The sequence below is a fragment of the Oncorhynchus gorbuscha genome, linkage group LG15, assembly GCF_021184085.1.
Source record: "Oncorhynchus gorbuscha isolate QuinsamMale2020 ecotype Even-year linkage group LG15, OgorEven_v1.0, whole genome shotgun sequence".
NCBI classification, from domain to species: domain Eukaryota; kingdom Metazoa; phylum Chordata; class Actinopteri; order Salmoniformes; family Salmonidae; genus Oncorhynchus; species Oncorhynchus gorbuscha.
In genome coordinates, this window is record NC_060187.1 from 42,101,603 (window position 1) to 42,118,489 (window position 16,887).

The following is a 16,887-nucleotide window of genomic DNA, read 5'->3' on the forward strand; positions in this document are numbered from 1 at the left end:
TTTCAAAAAGTGAGCCAGGGAACCACTGATAGATAGCAGTGTGTATTTGGAAGTGCTTCAAACCTAGGGAGGGGGTACATCAAACAGCCCTACTGTAGAAGCTTGAATGTGTAAATAATTGAGGACAGATTTTACAAGGGTCTTTAATTGTAAAATCATATGCAGTAGTATTGAGAAATGTACAAATCAGGTGACATAAGTACACTATGGCTAAAAGATTATCCATGTCTTGAGTCTGCATAAAGTTACCAGGTGGCACTAGAGTAGGGCTCTCCAACCCTGGTCCTGGAGAGCTACCTTGCTGTGGGTTTTTGTTGTAACCAACCCTGGTCCTGCTAGTGGCTAATGCTAGACACGGATGTTGCGTAGCTGCTAAAACAAGGTTATTTTACTCCATTGTTTATATTAAGACAAAGTTGCCGGCTAGGCCACATTCTACAGTATGTTTCAGGAAGTGAAAGGCACAGGTTAATGTATTGCAAACTGATTTTATTGAGTTTGGTAATGGTCACATTATCAAACGAGATCTTTCCCAAACAAAGCACATTGAGTAGCAGGCAGATGCAGTATATGTGATAGATTACACCGTCAGATGAGAGCTCCAACATGTGGGGTTGGTTCTCCTCAGATAGAAAACCCTGATGTCACTGTTTTGATCAGAGAACAAGCCCGTTAGTGAACTGAGTCGAGTTCAGCAACACCACATAGCTCAAAAAATAATCCTACCACAGCACTAGTTTGTCATTCCATTAAAAATATAAAACTGCTCGGCAAGGACAAACTGGCCAACTTTAAGACAAACTCTGGGGGACAAAGCTTCCCTACGCTCCCTTTACTAGGCATACATTATCCATCTAGGCATACTATCCAGACATTTCCAGAGCAAGATCTTCTGGTTCATTAGTTCAAGTTAACTAAATGAAGCAGAAAGTAACTCATGTTTTTGCCTTACTCTAGTGTCCCGGATACTAGTTTAGATAGGTTCTTATTCAAATTCACAATGCCCTGTCAACACCCTCTAAACAAAAGATAACATTAAAATGCAAAAGCAGCCAAATGGATTAAAAAGTCCTTGGAAGTGCAGATAAACAGTATCCAAAGAATCAATTAAATAATTAAAGGAGTCATGTTTAAATAGCAGGTTGTTCCCTGATGATGTCATCATTGTGTGCGTTGTGCTAAAGCGCCGCTCCGTCCCGCTGACGACAGACCACCTCTGATCATGGCATGTGCTGAAGATATTACTTCTTTGGATGCTGCTCAAAATAAGGAGGGAATAAATCAACAGATGGAAACAACTGTGTGTGTGGTCAGGATATTCAGTAGATCTGCTACAGATGTGTGGGGCAAAAATATTCCAGGGATAATTATCACTTCTCGACCAGGACCCATTTGTCTGGACTTGGTATAGATACTGTACTTCGCGCTGGGCAGAAATCTGTGGTTCTTGGTGTTAGGCTAGCTGAATTGAGACCTGTTTTTAGGGAGTGTAGTGTACTTACAGCGGCGTTCAGGGCTTGTTCCAGGTCCTCAATGATGTCCTGCTCGTCTTCCAGCCCCACAGACAGACGGACCATTGTGTCACTGATCCCAAGGGCCGCCCTATCACTCTCAGGAACAGACGCATGGGTCATTATCGCCCTGAGAGGGAACGAAGAGGGTAATAAATAGCTAACTATTCAAACCAAAAAAAAAAGTACATTTCTGATTAAAGGCCAAGTTATGCAGGGGTGTGTAATGTTGTGCCTCAATTAGAGCATCTTGAAAGCACTTAAACATTTTATCATGACTATTGAACAGGTATGATCAGAGGCCGTCGGCGCTCTTTTAAAAAGGTCCTCACTACTGGAATGTCTGTTCCAGGTGCATAGGAGTCAAAATAAGAATACTGGAAGGAGACCTGCACACTGTCAAAGGGTGTAGATACAAAACTGAGGCTTGAATGCCAAATACATTTACATCATTTAGGAGACTCTTATCCAGATCGACTTTGGAAATTCATCTTAAGAGTGCCAGGTGGGACAACCACATTACACAGGCATAGAAAGTACATTATTCATCAATATTGTAGCTATCATCAGTAGAGAGGGCTAGAAGGGGGATTATTTAAGATACTTTTTGAAGAGGTAGGGTTTGATGTTTTCAGAAGATGGGTAAGGCCTCTGCTGTCCTGGGGTGGGGGGGGAGACAGCTGGTTCCACTATTGGGGTGTCAGAAGAGCTTGGACTGGGCTTAACCTGTGGGGAGTTATTCACAAATACGGTTTGATATGTAAGATGGCAAAATAATTTTATATGATATTTTTCGTGCCCTGGTCCTGTAAGAGCTTTGTCACTTCCCACAAGCTGGGTTGTGACAACTCACCCATTCTTGTTTTAATAAAATGTAGTGTGTGGCAGGCTTACAATGATGTCAAAAGACAACATTTTAGAGTGCGCTGACCCTGAGGGGGTACGCAGCTGGAGGTTGAATGTTTGAGTGTCATCTGTATAGCAATGATAGCTCAGTCAAATCCTCACATGGTCTCCTGTGTGACTTGGTTTATCGAGAGAAGAGGGACTAGAACCAAGCCCTGGGGGACACCAGTAATGAGTGTACGTGGTGCAGACACAGATCTTCTCCACGTCACCAGGCAGGAGTGGCCTGCCAGGTAGGATGCAATCTAAGCAGGTGTGTGCACCAACAATTTACACTGATGGCGTGAGGCCACAACGTTTGTTTTCACCTTTTATTTATTCCCTTTCTTGCATTGATATTCTTTGGGCACCGTGATGTTTCCATTAAACATCTCTTTATTTTGCATTCAAGCCTCAGTTTTGGATCCATTTATTTTTGACAGTGTGCAGGTCTCCATTTCTTCTACTATTAAAACAGGTTAAATGTATTTTGTCTGATTCAAGTTGGTTCAAAATAAATACAATTATCTTAACCGCTGCTGCCCCCTTATGGCATTGAAAGTCAAGCAATTAAAAAACTGAACATTTTCATACTACAGCATATTAATTGGTTCAGCTGAAACATTGTAATTAACAAGACTAGTGGAATAGTAATATTGTAGCAGTTTAATGTTAATGTTTATTGATGATATGTGTATACTTACGGATGCTCTGCCAAGCTTTCATAACCACCGAGGCTCTCGGCAAGTGCAAATAACTTGAAATAAAAAAAACAGCACAATGTTATTGCAGTGTCCATCTGTGATTGAATCAACACATACTGTAGTAAAATACAATAATGCCCGATTCATACTATAGAGCCGATCCTTGCAGTCACTTCCAGCAACTACGTTGTATGCATAACCATATCAGCCCAGTACAGCTCGTCTTGGCATTGTCGTGTCAATCACACATGAGCATCGCAATTTTGTAATTACCTTTAAGTTGCTGAGGAACATGGTGGCGTTCTCCAGTTTTCCCTTTATGTAGAAGGTGATCATCCCTGGGCAGCCTGTGCACTGTTTCTTCATCAGCTCGTGCTGGGGGTGGGAGGGCAAGCCTGTAGAGTAGAGAGGGAATAAGAGGAAAACCAAATCGGACAACTGTTAGATTCAATGACCACAAGGTGCGGTCCATTCAATCAGAAAATATGAGGGTAACTGGAGATGCATGTGCTGTATGACTGAACTGTGTATATACTAGCCCAGGGAATTACCAGAGTGACTACATTGATATTTATATCATCCAGAAAGCAGGTCATGTCAAAATATGTTACATGTGTTTTATACAACATACAGAAATACTAGTTTGATACCCAGAGACCCCACCCCCGTCACCTGGGAAGATGACTCGGTCCACCCTGGGGTCGGCCTCCAGGAACTTGGCCGCTGCCAGGGCGTTCTTGAAGTGCTGCCTCATGCGCAGGTGCAGGGTTTTCAGGCCGCGGTTACACAGGTAGCAGTCAAAGGGGGACGGCACCGCTCCGAGGGCTTTAGGATCAGGATTAAGGCACAATAAGGAAGAACAAAGTCTTACAAAACCTACCAATCAGCCCCTCAGACAAACAACCAACAAGAGTGCTACACAAAGCCTTCTTTATCGGCGGTTTAGAATTGGTGGAAAGCCCTGGCATCACGAGCATGTGCGGATGTTTGAGCGAAAGTAGGTCACAAGAGTTGATCAACTGCGCCGATGAGTGCTTCGAATCATAGTAGGGTAAAAATGTGACTGTTTATCACCTAAACATGCATGTCTTTGCCAGTTGCTAGTCATTCATCTCACCGTTCTGTAGAAACCTCAGTCGGTCATACAGGTCCTCCCGGTTCACAGACACCAGGCCCATTACAACGTCACTGTGACCTGTCAATCAAATATTTAAACTCATTTGATCAAACCCAATGGGAATTCTCTTCAGTCAACATCGATGTACAAACTGTACCTACCATTCATGTACTTAGTAGCGGAATACATGCATATGTCCGCGCCGAGGGCCAGGGGGCGCTAAAAGAGCAAGAGACAAGCAGAGTACATTTGGGTTAATCAATGACTGTTTGAGCCGGTCTGTGAGGAGAGGAAATGACTGGGTGTGTTAGGAAGCTTAAGAGAGCGTGAAATGAAGGAACATCAACTTCAAATCATTAGGCTTAATTCATCTCCAACGGCCACTTGGCTGAATGGAGCAATGCATAACAAACATAACAGTACCTGTCAAAAGTTTGGAAAACTTCCACTCATTAGAGGGTTATTTATTTTGACTATTTTCTACATTGTAACAAACTATTAAAATCACATCCTGTGGCAAATCCTGTGGCGGCCATCATGAGCTCCATCTTAATCATAGCGCTTGATGGTTTTTGCGACTGCACTTGAAGACACTTAAAGTTCTTGAAATTTTCCAGATTGACTGACCTTCGTGTCTTAAAGTAATGATGGACTATTGTTTCTCATCGCTTATTTGAGCTGTTCTTGCCAAAATAGTATTTTACCACCCCTACCTTGTCACAACACAACTGATTGGCTCAAAATCATTAAGGAAAGAAATTCCACAAATTAAGAAGGCACACCTTTTAACTGAAATGCATTCCAGGAGAATATCTCAGAGTGTGCAACGGTGTCATCAAGGCAAAGGGTGGCTACTTTGAAGAACCTAAAACATTTTTGTTTACTACATGATTCCATGTATTATTTCATAGTTTGTAGAAAATAGTACAAAATAAAAGAAAAACGCTGGAATGAGTAAGTGTCCAAACTTTTGACTGGTACTGTATAAACAAACCTGGAAGTAGGCTGACATGAAAGTGTTGTCCACAACCACCACGGTATTAGGGTTGTGTTGGTGGACCACATCTGCACAGGCCTGGATATCCACCACTTTCATGGTGGGGTTGGTGGGGGTCTCGATCCATACCAACTACATAAAGAGAAAATAAAAGAGCATATTTGTTTTTAAATAGAAGTTCAACAGGTGTTTGAGTTTCATAGTATGGCTCCCAACCAAAAACTTGCAGCTATAACATGTAGGTCATAAACTATAGTCATGTGGAGAGTGAAAGTCACAGGGAGAGTGAAGCGCCTCTTATTGAGTTCTCAAATGGAGTCCGATGACTCACGGCAAAGCTCAGGATGGAGCACTTAACATAAAGAACAAAAGAGGGGGGGGAATAGCTCTGATGCTGGATGACGTCTATTCTTGTATGAATAAGAAACCTGGGTTGATTTAGGCAACAAAATAAATAGTGAAATAAGGTCATTAAGTAAACTTAGAATTCCACTCACTTTTGTGTTTGGCTTAAGAGCAGCCTGGAGCAAATCGATTTTGGTGCAATCAGCAAAGGACACAACCAAGCCAACTTCTGCAGCAATCTTTCGGAAATAACGATTGGTACCTTGGGAGAGAAAAATCATAACCTAGTACTGCTTCATGGTCATATGCATCAAATATAAAAACTTAGATGTGTGTGGTCTTTCACCCACAACGTTGTCTACCATTTCGGTGGTTCTCTAGACAGTTTTAGACACTGTGGGCCATGTCTTACCTCCATACACATCGTTCATGCAGACAATGCCATCTCCAGCTTTCAGCATGTGAGAGATGGTCATAGTCGCAGCCAGCCCAGAGGCGAGAGCAAGACCTACACAGGAAATTCAGTTAACGATAGTTCAAAGAACACGTCGTCACGAGGCTAGTTAAGTCCATTTTCGACCTTTTAGACTATACATTCTCTAACTTGTTCAATTTGATTAGATACAAATTCACGAAGGTAATGGTGTCTGACATAAACACATACAGTGTTTCGCTCCATCCAGAGCAGCAACAGCTTTCTCCAGGCAGTTTCTGGTCGGGTTTCCACTCCGACTGTACTCAAAACCCTGAAGAGAAGATACATTACATGTAGAGAGCACACATTTGCGACAGCTTCTATAGATAAACAGATGCTGGTACTGATGATCACCTGCTCATTAATGATCCGGTAAAATCTAATAAATTGTTCACCTTCACTCTTCCATATTCGTCACAAAAAAACAAAAAAAAAGCTCATTTCCCCATCACTGTCAGAGGTTGCGCAGACAACATTCTGACTGTGTAATAAAATGGGTAACGGATGTGCTAGGCAGGGAAGACTAGCAACCATACTTTCATACATAAGAATATTAACATCAACATTTCCCCTGAAAATTCGTTGAACGGGACCGGTGCAGTATACCGGATTGGTATAAAGACACCCTATACGGAACTAACAGCCTTCGATACCCTATACGGAACTAACAGCCTTCGACACCAGACACCAAGGTTATTGCATCAGGCAACTTACAGCATGATCTCCAGGTCTATACTGCTTGAACGTGGTGGACAGAGAAATAGGTGGTACCACGGCCATAGATTTCCATTGCTCCGGTTCTTGCCCAACGTGGATCGCCTCTGTTGCGAAAGATTTGAACTGCGGGTGGAAACCGGTGGACAAGTCGTTTTGATGGTGTGAAGAAGCCATGTGTTGCAAATCCAGTCCGGTTCCCTGAGAGTGATGTGTCGCTATGTTTTTCCGTTGAATACTCATAATGAAAAGTAAATTGTGAATTTAACAGCGACGAGTAACGCCCAAATCCTTTCTAACCCAATCACCACTTCTCTACAAGGGGAGGATGGTACCGATTGGTATTTCAGACCTCCCGTAACCCGAGTTAGCTCGTGGCTTGTTTGCTATGCTTGCTTGCATGGTTTAATTTCCCACTGCAATGATGGTATGATGCATGGTTTAAGCCAATAGGAGGAAGAGTATGCGGCATTATATATTTACATCCGCGCCGGGGCGGACTGGCTATCTGGCATTTTGGTAGGCTGGTCCATTTTTAGCCCAGTGGGCCTGTCCAACTTGTTTTTTTTTTAAAGCAAGATTTTAATTATCTGGTTAGCAATGGGGGCCTCCAGAAAAAAATGGCCCGGTTTTGGAGCCCTGGGGGGGGGGGCCTCAAGGGAAGGGAAAAATGGGCCGGTGTGTTAGCAATGCCAGTGCAGTTTTCTGGTCCCAGTCCGCCCCTGATTACATACAGATCATATTGTTCTTAGTTTCAAAGTAATCTGAGACACATTTATACCACTAATTTGTTTTGTGTATTTTTTCCACATTCATAAACATATACACAGAGAGTTATTATAACACATTTGTTGAGTGTTTCCGGCAGAAGACAGTTTGTCTGTAAAGTAAAATTTTAAAGTTTATACATCGACAGTCCTTCTGGGGTCTTACTCTATAACCACAGACTATGCACCTGGCAGAATATTTCTTTATCGGAGTTATACAGTGGTGTAAAAATACAGTACAACTTGTTTTTTTTTGGTATCTGTACTTTACTATTTATATGTTTGCCAACTTTTACTTTTACTTCACTACATTCCTAAATAAAATAATGTACTTTTTACTCCATACATTTTCTCTGACACCCAAAAGTGCTTGTTACATTTTGACAGGAAAATGGTCCAATTCACACACTTATCAAGAGAACATCCCTGGTCATCCCTATCTCCTCTGATCTGGCGGACTTACGAAACACAAATACATTGTTTATAAATTATGTCTGAGTGTTGAAGCGTGCCCCTGGCTATCCATCAATAAAAAATGTATCACTTTTACAATTCAGAAGGACCGTTTTGAGATAACAGCACCTACATTTGGTACGGGGGTAGGTTCATGTACCCTGAAAATAATTAGCTATAGAGCCACCATAGATTTTCCCCCTGGGGGGTCATGGCAGACATTTTTCAAAATGCCCCCCAACGGTAAAACTGTTTTACAATTCAGAAGGACTATTTTTATATTAAAAGTACCACATTTGTCAGAGAGGCACATTTATATACCTTGGAAAGGTTTCATTATGGAGCCACCACAGATTTTGCCCTTGGGGGCTGTAGCTAGGACCCCAGTGTTCCGTTCTAGACGTACACTTTTCAATGTGCTCATAGGACAATTTCGTTATTGCAGTTTAGCTAAAGTCGAGCCCAAAAATACATTTCCCATAGATGGCCACAGAGAAGTCCATTTAGAAAAGTCCTAAAATTACACTTTTCGTCTTCGAGGCCAATTTTTTTCTCCATCACTCACACTGCAGATATTCATATTTTATATTCATCCAATTTCTGTCATGTTTCTTGATGACGTGATGGCGTCTCCGCTGCTCCAGTGCTGCTCCATTGCTGTCCGGTGCTGCTCCAGTGCTGCTGCAGTGCTGCTCCGGTGCTGCTCCAGTGCTAACACAGTTGTACAATTCAGAAGGACTATTTTGAGATAGTCACATCTGGCACAGAGGTAGATGTATGCAAAATGGAGAGACGGCACCACCACAGATTTGGCCCTTGGGGGCCGTAGACGCCGTGTTACAAAATGCCTTTGACCCCAATAACCAGCTTCCTGAGGTAGTCACCTGGAATGCATTTCAATTAACAGGTGTGCCTTGTTAAAAGTACATTTGTGGAATTTATTTTCTTCTTAATGCATTTGAGCCAATCAGTTGTGTTGTGACAAGGTAGAGCAGCACCCGGGTTGGTATATATGAAGATAGCCCTATTTGGTAAAAGACAAAGTCCAAATTAGGGCAAGAACAGCTCAAATAAGCAAAGAGAAATGACAGTCCATCATTACTGACAAGAAGGTCAGTCAATACAGAATATTTCAAGAACTTTGAAAGTTTCTTCAAGTGCAGTCACAAAAACCATTACCCTCTACAATGAAACTGGCTCTCATGAGGACCACCACAGGAAAGGAAAACCCAGAGTTACCTCTGCTGCAGAGGATAAGTTCATTAGAGTTACCAGCCTCAGATTGGCAAAATATTTAAGTGTTTTTGAACGGGGTATGGTAGTAGGTGCCAGGTGCACCGCTTTGTGTCAAGAACTGCAAGCTGCTGGGTTTTTCACACTCAACAGATTCCCGTGTGTATCAAGAATGGTCCACCACCCAAACTCAATATTCCCAAGACCTGTGCCTCGACACAATCCTGTATCGGAGCTCCATAGATAATTCCTTCGATCTCATTGCTTGGTTTTTGCTCGGACATGCACCGTCAACTGTGGGACCTTATGTAGACAGGTGTGTGCCTTTCCAAATCATGTCCAATTATCACGTTTCAGGTATGACCCAGATGCAGACAGTGTCGAAAAAACAAAAGTTTATTTTGAATACAGGGGCAGGCAAACGACAGGTCAAAGGCAGGCAGAGGGCAGTAATCCAGAGAACGTGCAAAGGTTCCAGAATGGCAGGCAGTCTCAGGGTCAGGGCAAACAGAAGGGTCAAAACCGGGAAGGACTAGGAGACAGGAGCAACAAACAGACAGGAGTATGGGGACAAACGCTGGAAGGTTTCACTAAACAAACTGGCAACAGATAAACAGAGAACACAGGTATAATTACACAGGGGATAACGGGGAAGATGGGCAACACCTGGAGGGGGGTGGAGACAAGCACAAAGACAGGTGAAACAGATCAGGGTGTGACAGTACCACCCCTCTAGGGGCGCCACCTGGCATCCTACCTGGGTGCATACATGGTTGACCGGGGTGCCGGTGTTGGAAATCTGCAATGAGGCCCGGGTCCAGAATGTCTCCGGTGGGGACCCAGCACCTCTCCTCCGGGCCATAACCCTCTTAGTCAACAAGGTACTGGAACCCCCTTGCCCCAAGGTTGAACCAACAGGAGACAAAGGGCTGTGAGACATGAGTTTAACTCTGGACACATGAAAGGTGGGAAGTATATGAAGGGTACGGGGCAACAGAAGATGAACAGCAGAGGTGCTAATGATTTTTGAGATTGGAAACGGGCCAGTAAACCAGGGGAAGAGTTTGAGGGATTCCACACAGAAGGGCAGGTAATTAGCTAGAGAGCCACCAAAGATTTGCCCTCTGGGGGGTCATGGCAGACATTGAGTAGTCTCAAGGTCCTGGTTGGCTCGCTCCAACTGGGCGTTGGACTGGGGGTGGAACCCGGAGGACAGGCTAGCCAACGACCCAATGAGGGTACAGAACGCCTTCCAGAACCGGGACTAGAACTGAGGACCCCGGTCGGAGACCATGTCGGCTGGCAGTCCATGGATCCGGAAGCCATGCTGCACCATGGGCTGGGCCATCACTTTGGCAGAGGGTAACTTGGGAATAGGAATGAAGTGGAAAACCGATCCACAACAGTCAAGGTGGCAAAGTCCAGGGATGGTGAAGGACAGGCAGAGGTTGGAAGATTCCAGCCGGAGCTTGCTGAGGAGTCTTGTTCTGTGCACAGACCATGCAAGCGACAACGAATACGGAGACGTCAGAAACCATGGTAGTCCACCAAAAGCGTTGTCGCACAAAAGCCAGGGTCCAACGGGAGCCTGGGTGGCAGGCTAGCCTAGAGGAGTGGGCCCACGTCAGGCACAGACATCTGGTTATCTGGACTCCCCCCCCGGGGTTTGGCTGGGAACATTGCGCCTCCATAACATGGTTCCCTATTCCCCAGCTGAGTGCCATCGCCAGGCAAGAGGCGGGAAGGATGGTCTCAGGTTCCGGGGTAGTAGTCGTGGGGCTATAGCCGTGTAATAGTGCATTCTGCTTGACATTCTTGGATCCCGGCCGATAGGAGAGGGAGAAGTTGAACCGGATGAACAGTAGGTTCCACCTAGCCTGCCTGGAATTGAGGCCCTCCAGGTTCTTGTGGTCGGTCCACACAATGAATGGATGTTCTGCCCCCTCCAGCCAGTTCCTCCTCCACTTCTCCAATGCCATCTTCACTGCAAGAAGCTCACGATTCCCCACATCGTATTTCCTCTCCGTGGTGTTGAGGCGGTGGGAGAAGAAGGTGCAGGGATGCAACTTGAGGTCCAGGGCAGACCGCTGGGACAGAACAGCCCCCACTCCAACTTCCGAAGCATCGGTCTCCACTACAAACTGGCGGGACGGGTCAGGATGAACCAAGATGAGAGCTGTGGTGAAGCGGTGTTTGAGATCCCGGAATGCCCAGTCAGCAGCTGGGGACCACATGAACGGAACCTTGGGAGAGGTGTGTGCAGACAGGGGGAAAGCCAGTGTGCTGCAGCCCCAGATAAAGCAGTGATAAAAGTTGGCGAAACCCAGGAAACGCTGCAGCTGTACTCTGGAAGTAGGCTTGGGCCAATCCACCACCACTCTTACCTTCCCGGGGATCCATCTGTACACTCCCTGGAGTGATGATGTAACCCAGAAAAGGGTTGGTGGAGTGATGGAATTTGGTTCTTCAGGAGGCATTGGAGAATCTGTCGGAGCGCATGTTCTTGGGTGGAGCGGGAGAAGACGAGGGTGTCATCGAGGTAAATGAAGACGAACCGGTTCAACATGTCACGGAGAACATCATTAACCAGAGCCTGGAACACAGCAGGTCCGTTGGTAAGGCCAAAGGGCATGACCAGGTTCTCGTAGTAGCAGCTGGCCGTGTTGAAGGCAGTCTTCCACTCGTCCCCTTTCCGTATCCGCACCAAGTAGTAGGTGTTCCGTAGGCCCAGCTTGGATAACACTGTGGCCACCTGGAGCGGCTCGAAGGCTGAGGAGATGAGAGGTAGCGGTTAGTGATTCTTCACCGTGATGTCGTTAAGACATCAGTAGTGGATGCACAGGCGCAGACGGATGAACCCAGCAGCTAGGGAGTCCTCTATGTAGGTCTCCATAGCCTTGGTCTCTGGCAGAGAGTACAGTTGTCCCCGTAGCGGAGTGATGCCTGGAAGAAGAACAATCCTGTCATATGGTTGGTGTTGCGGCAACGAAGTGGTCTGGGCCTTACAGAACACCTCCCATAGGTCTTGGTACTCCGCGGGAATGGTGGAGAGGTCCGGGGCAACTTCTGAGGCCCCAGGGAGATTCCCGGGGCAGGCTGCACTAACTTCAGGCAATGGGCGAGGCAGAACGGGCTCCAGCCCATGATAGCACCGGCAGACCAGTGAATAAGGGATTGTGTCGCTGGAGCAAGGAGAATCCCAATACCACGTGAACCTGAGGAGACTTAAAGAGCAGGAGCTGGATCGTCTTGCTGTGGTTCCCTGACGCACGTAGATTGATGGGTGGTAATTGTGGGTGACCTGGCCTATAGAGCGCCCGTCCAGTGCTCTAATGTCCAGGGTAGCATCCATAAAGCTCTCATCGGCCCCAGAGTCAATGAGTACCCGGAGAGATTGCGACTGGTTCCCCCACAGCAACATGGCATGAAAAGGGATGCGAGTAAGGGGAGAGGAAAAAATCTCTGTATGGCCCACCAAAGTACCCGTTACTACCAGTGAGCCTGGTCTTTTAGTGGACAGGTGGAGACAAAATTACCAGTAGTCCTGCAATACAGATAGCTCGTATTGTGAATCCTTTTATAGCTGTTCAGCTGGAGACAGCCTAGCTCTGCCTAGTTGCATGGGTTTGGGGAAGAGGTGAGTGAAATCGAATCTCCTTCCTTCGTTCTCGTAGTCGCCCATTGATCCGAATGGTCAAGGCGATGAGCGAGTTGAGATCTGTCGGTAGTTCCTGGGCAGCAAGCTTGTCCCTTACTTACTCCGAAACTCTGTGCAGGAACATGTCGAACAGTGCTTCTGGAATCCAGGCAATCTCAGCTGCCAACGTGCATATATCCACTGCATAGTCTGCTACAATGTGGGAGCCTTGCCGAAGCTGGAGTAACTTCCAGGCAGCCTCTCTCCCATACAACGGAGCATCAAAAACCTTCTTTACCTCTGCCACAAACTCCTCCAGATGGAAGCATACGGCCGACTGTTGTTCCCATATTGCTGTAGCCCAGGTGAGAGCCCTCCCAGACATCAGCGTGATGAGGTATGCTATCTTAGCAGTCTGAGGGAAAGAATGAGGGCTGCAGCTCGATGATGAGTGAACACTGAGCGAGAAGAGCTCAACAGGTGCCCACAACTCTCCATCTAAGTGCTCCCCCGGGGGAGGTAAGTGGGGTTTCCCGGGAAACAATGGTGACTGTGCTGCTACCAGCCGGGTAACTGAGGGGCTGGGAGGTTACCGTCGTGGTAGGCTGCATAGTGGACAACCCACGGAATTGCTCTAGCAATGTGTTCAATGCTTGGTCGTGGCGTTCGGCCAAGTTCTGGAACCCTTCCATGAGACCGCGAAGAAACTCCTCGTGCCTTCCAACTGTGGCTCCTTGAGAGGAGTTGACGTGGCAGAGCTGGTCTGAGTCTGCTGGGTCAGTCATGGCCAGTTCGTACTATCACAACTTCAGGTATGACCCAGATGCAAATGACTGCTGTCTGAACATAAATCTGATTTAGTTACTTGTAACATGCTGTTTGGACCATCATCATTCCAAAACAGATTTGAAAAACAAGCATTAAGGCCTTCAGTGTGAACAAGGCTTAAGTGTCATCTATGAGTTGTAACTGTGGATGCTATATCGGTCTATGGTTGGGATGAGTTGAGCAGTGTGTCATTTTCTTGGGAACAGGAATGATGGTGGTCATCTTAAAACGTGGGAATTGCAGACTGGGACAAGGAGAGGTTGAAAATTACCGTGAGCATACCTTCCAGCTGTTCTGCACATGCTCTGAGAATGCACCCTGGAATACCATCAGGCACCGCGGCCTTGCGGTATTGACCCGATTAAAGACTTTACTGACATTATCCTTGAAGAGCGAAATCACCCAATCTTCTGGGTCGGTGGTGGCCCTCACAACCAACACAATGTTATTGTCAAAGCGTACATACAATGCATAGAATTCCACTGACTGTGCGTGTCCGTCAGTCAAGTGTTGTAACCATTCACTTTTTTGAGAACACTAGAATTTAACTTGTAGTTGCTAGTGTCCTAGTTTGCTTTGCAACATATATATATTTTTAACTAATATTAATAACTTATTGATGCTTAGTGTGCATAATAGTAGCCAATGCATTTCATTATGAGTAGGCCTGAACACTGTAGCTATTGGGTTGTAATATTGTAACCACAGTGGTTCGTAATATCCCCTGATATAATGTAACTGTAAGGGTTTTCTTGTGGTGAAGGAGAGGCAGACCAAAACGCAACGTGGTGGTTATTCATAGTTCTTTAATATAGACACTAGACATGAATAAACTAACAAAACAAGAAATGTGGAAAAAACCAAACAGCCCTGTTTGGTGCAAACACAGAGACAGGAACAATCACACACAAAACCCAACACCAAACAGGCTACCTAAATATGGTTCCCAATCAGAGACAATGACTAACACCTGCCTCTGATTGAGAACCATATCAGGCCAAACATAGAACTAGACAAACTAGACATGTAACATAGAATGCCCACTCAGCTCACACCCTGACCAACCAAAACATAGAAACATACAAAGCAAACTATGGTCACGGTGTGATAACCACCAGATAATAAATCATGTAAAATCTGTATCCGTTGTAAACTCTCGCGATACTACTGGCGGAAGATGGCAGATGCGCTCTGTAGGAGCCGCTTATGCAGGGACAGTTTCGTCAATGAGAAGAAGGGGACAGAGTTCTGATAGTTACTTAGTTATTGTGGAGTATTTGCTACCGATTTAAATTGCATTGTTATTTCATTGAATAATTTGTGGTTTTCATGTTATGCAATCTACGGTTTTTGGGTGAACTACCATTTGCATTCTTGCCAACGAAATACATCTATTTGCCCAGAGGGTCATCGTCAACGGCACCCTTCGTTCTGCTGTCAATTGTTTAGAAAATGACCGGAGAAAAGATCCGCTCCCTGCGCAAGGATCATAAACCGAGCAAAGAAGAGGATTTACTGGAACCGGACGAGGAGGCTGCAACTGGGACATTTACTTTAACCAAGACTAATAATAAAGGCAAAGCAAGTAAAATCTTTAGCAATCACAAGTTGGTCAAATCTCCATCGGCACAGCAACAACATCAGAATCAGCAATCGCAGATAAATGCAAACACTAACACATTATCAACGGCGGACGTAATCGATGATAACAACAAAAACCCTATCATACGAACCCGCGAAGACTTTCCAGTCCATGAATGTGTATTCAAGGGGGATGTCCGACGCTTGTCCTCGCTCATTCGAACTCAGAATATCGCTCAGAAAGATATCCATGGTAAGAATCGAATTGCTCTTTATCTCCATGTTCCAAACTAGGATACTTGACCCGGTTGATACCGATACCGTCGCTAATATCGTTTTGTTTGAACTTTTCAGCTGTGTACTGCAGTTGAGATGCAGTTATACGACTCTGTAACTGCTGTTACAATGCTAAATGTCTGCAGTAAAAATAACTGTTATTTTGGATGCAGTATTTGCAGCATACTGCAGTTTTACGGCATTCTAACCACAGTTATACTACAGTGTACTGCACTCAGACGGCAATCTTTTTTCAACAGGGAATTTAGGGACACATCACAATTTACTGGGGAAGGTGGGTTTGGCAGACTTTTTTTTGTTGCTTTGGGGAGGGTTGTGTGTTTTTTTATTGGGCACAGGGAAGGGTAGTGTATTTTCCCCCTAGTTACATTCGCTAGTTGCAGGTTTTATTATATAATTTCTTCCATCCTAGCCAAATTTCTTAATCTGCTTGCATGCGCCTCCCCTAAATTAAGGTGTTTTGGTACTTCCCATATGCACTATGCTTTTCCTTTTCAGTGTGCTAACTTTTATTGTAAACTGGGTGGTTTGAGCCCTGAATGCTGATTGTCTGAAAGCCGTGGTATATCAGACCATATACCACGAGTATGACAAAACATTTATTTATACAGCTATAATTACATAGGTAACCAGTTTATAATAGAAACAAGGCACCTCATGGGTTTGTGGAATATAATAATATTTATTTAACTAGGCAAGTCAGTTAAGAACAAATTCTTATTTACAATGACGGCCTACCAAAAGGAAAAAGGGGACGTAGGCTGGGATTAAATAAATAAAATAAAAATATAGGACAAAACACACATCACGAGAAGAAAGACAACACAACACTACATAAAGAGAGACCTAAGACAACAAATAGCATGGCAGCAACACATGACAACAACATGGCAGCAACACAACATGGCAGCAGCACAACATGATAGCAGCACAAAACAGGGTACAAACATTATTGGGCAAAGACAATAGCACAAAGGGCAAGAAGGTAGATACAGCAATACATTACATCACGCAAAGCAGCCACAACTGTCAGTAAGAGTGTCCATGATTGAGTCTTTGAATGAAGAGAGTGAGATAAAACTGTCCAGTTTGAGTGTTTATTGCAGCTCATTCCAGTCGCTAGCTGCAGCAAGCTGAAAAGACGAGTGACCCAGGGATGTGTGTGCTTTGAGGACCTTTAACAGAATGTGACTTGCAGAACGGGTGTTGTATGTGGAGGATGAGGGCTGCAGTAGATATCTCAGGTAGGAGGAAGTGAGGCCTAAGAGGGTTTTATAAATAAGTAGCAACCAGTGGGTCTTGTGATGGGCATACAGAGATGATCCGCTTACAGAAGAGTATAG

The 16,887-nt window shown here is 44.9% G+C and overlaps 2 protein-coding genes across 3 annotated transcripts in view; one reads left to right on the forward strand and one right to left on the reverse strand.

Annotated features, from left to right (window-relative positions):
- Nucleotides 1-472: 472 nt before the first annotated feature.
- Nucleotides 473-7,153, reverse strand: LOC123997161 (cystathionine gamma-lyase-like). 2 transcript variants are annotated; one of them, XM_046301274.1, is made up of 12 exons: nucleotides 6,749-7,148; nucleotides 6,224-6,305; nucleotides 5,972-6,067; nucleotides 5,712-5,821; nucleotides 5,212-5,346; nucleotides 4,379-4,436; nucleotides 4,218-4,295; nucleotides 3,773-3,925; nucleotides 3,374-3,495; nucleotides 3,101-3,153; nucleotides 1,503-1,641; nucleotides 473-1,256 (listed from the first exon to the last, which is right to left on the reverse strand). In XM_046301274.1, the coding sequence occupies exons 1-12, from the start codon at nucleotides 6,989-6,991 to the stop codon at nucleotides 1,242-1,244; spliced, it is 1,284 nt and encodes a 427-aa protein (XP_046157230.1). In that variant the 5' UTR covers nucleotides 6,992-7,148; the 3' UTR covers nucleotides 473-1,241. The 2 variants fall into 2 exon arrangements, 1 of the variants encoding a protein (XP_046157230.1); XR_006832095.1 differs by lacking the exons at nucleotides 473-1,256; nucleotides 1,503-1,641 and adding an exon at nucleotides 1,651-2,804 and having other exon boundaries at nucleotides 2,991-3,153; nucleotides 6,749-7,153.
- Nucleotides 7,154-14,842: 7,689 nt separating this feature from the next.
- LOC123997162 (ankyrin repeat domain-containing protein 13C-like) overlaps nucleotides 14,843-16,887 on the forward strand; it is an 87,913-nt gene continuing 85,868 nt past the window's right edge. Inside the window, exon 1 of the mRNA XM_046301276.1 lies at nucleotides 14,843-15,500. Within this exon, the coding sequence (XP_046157232.1) occupies nucleotides 15,119-15,500 (382 nt within the window). The 5' untranslated portion in view covers nucleotides 14,843-15,118. The remainder of the gene's footprint in view (nucleotides 15,501-16,887) is intronic.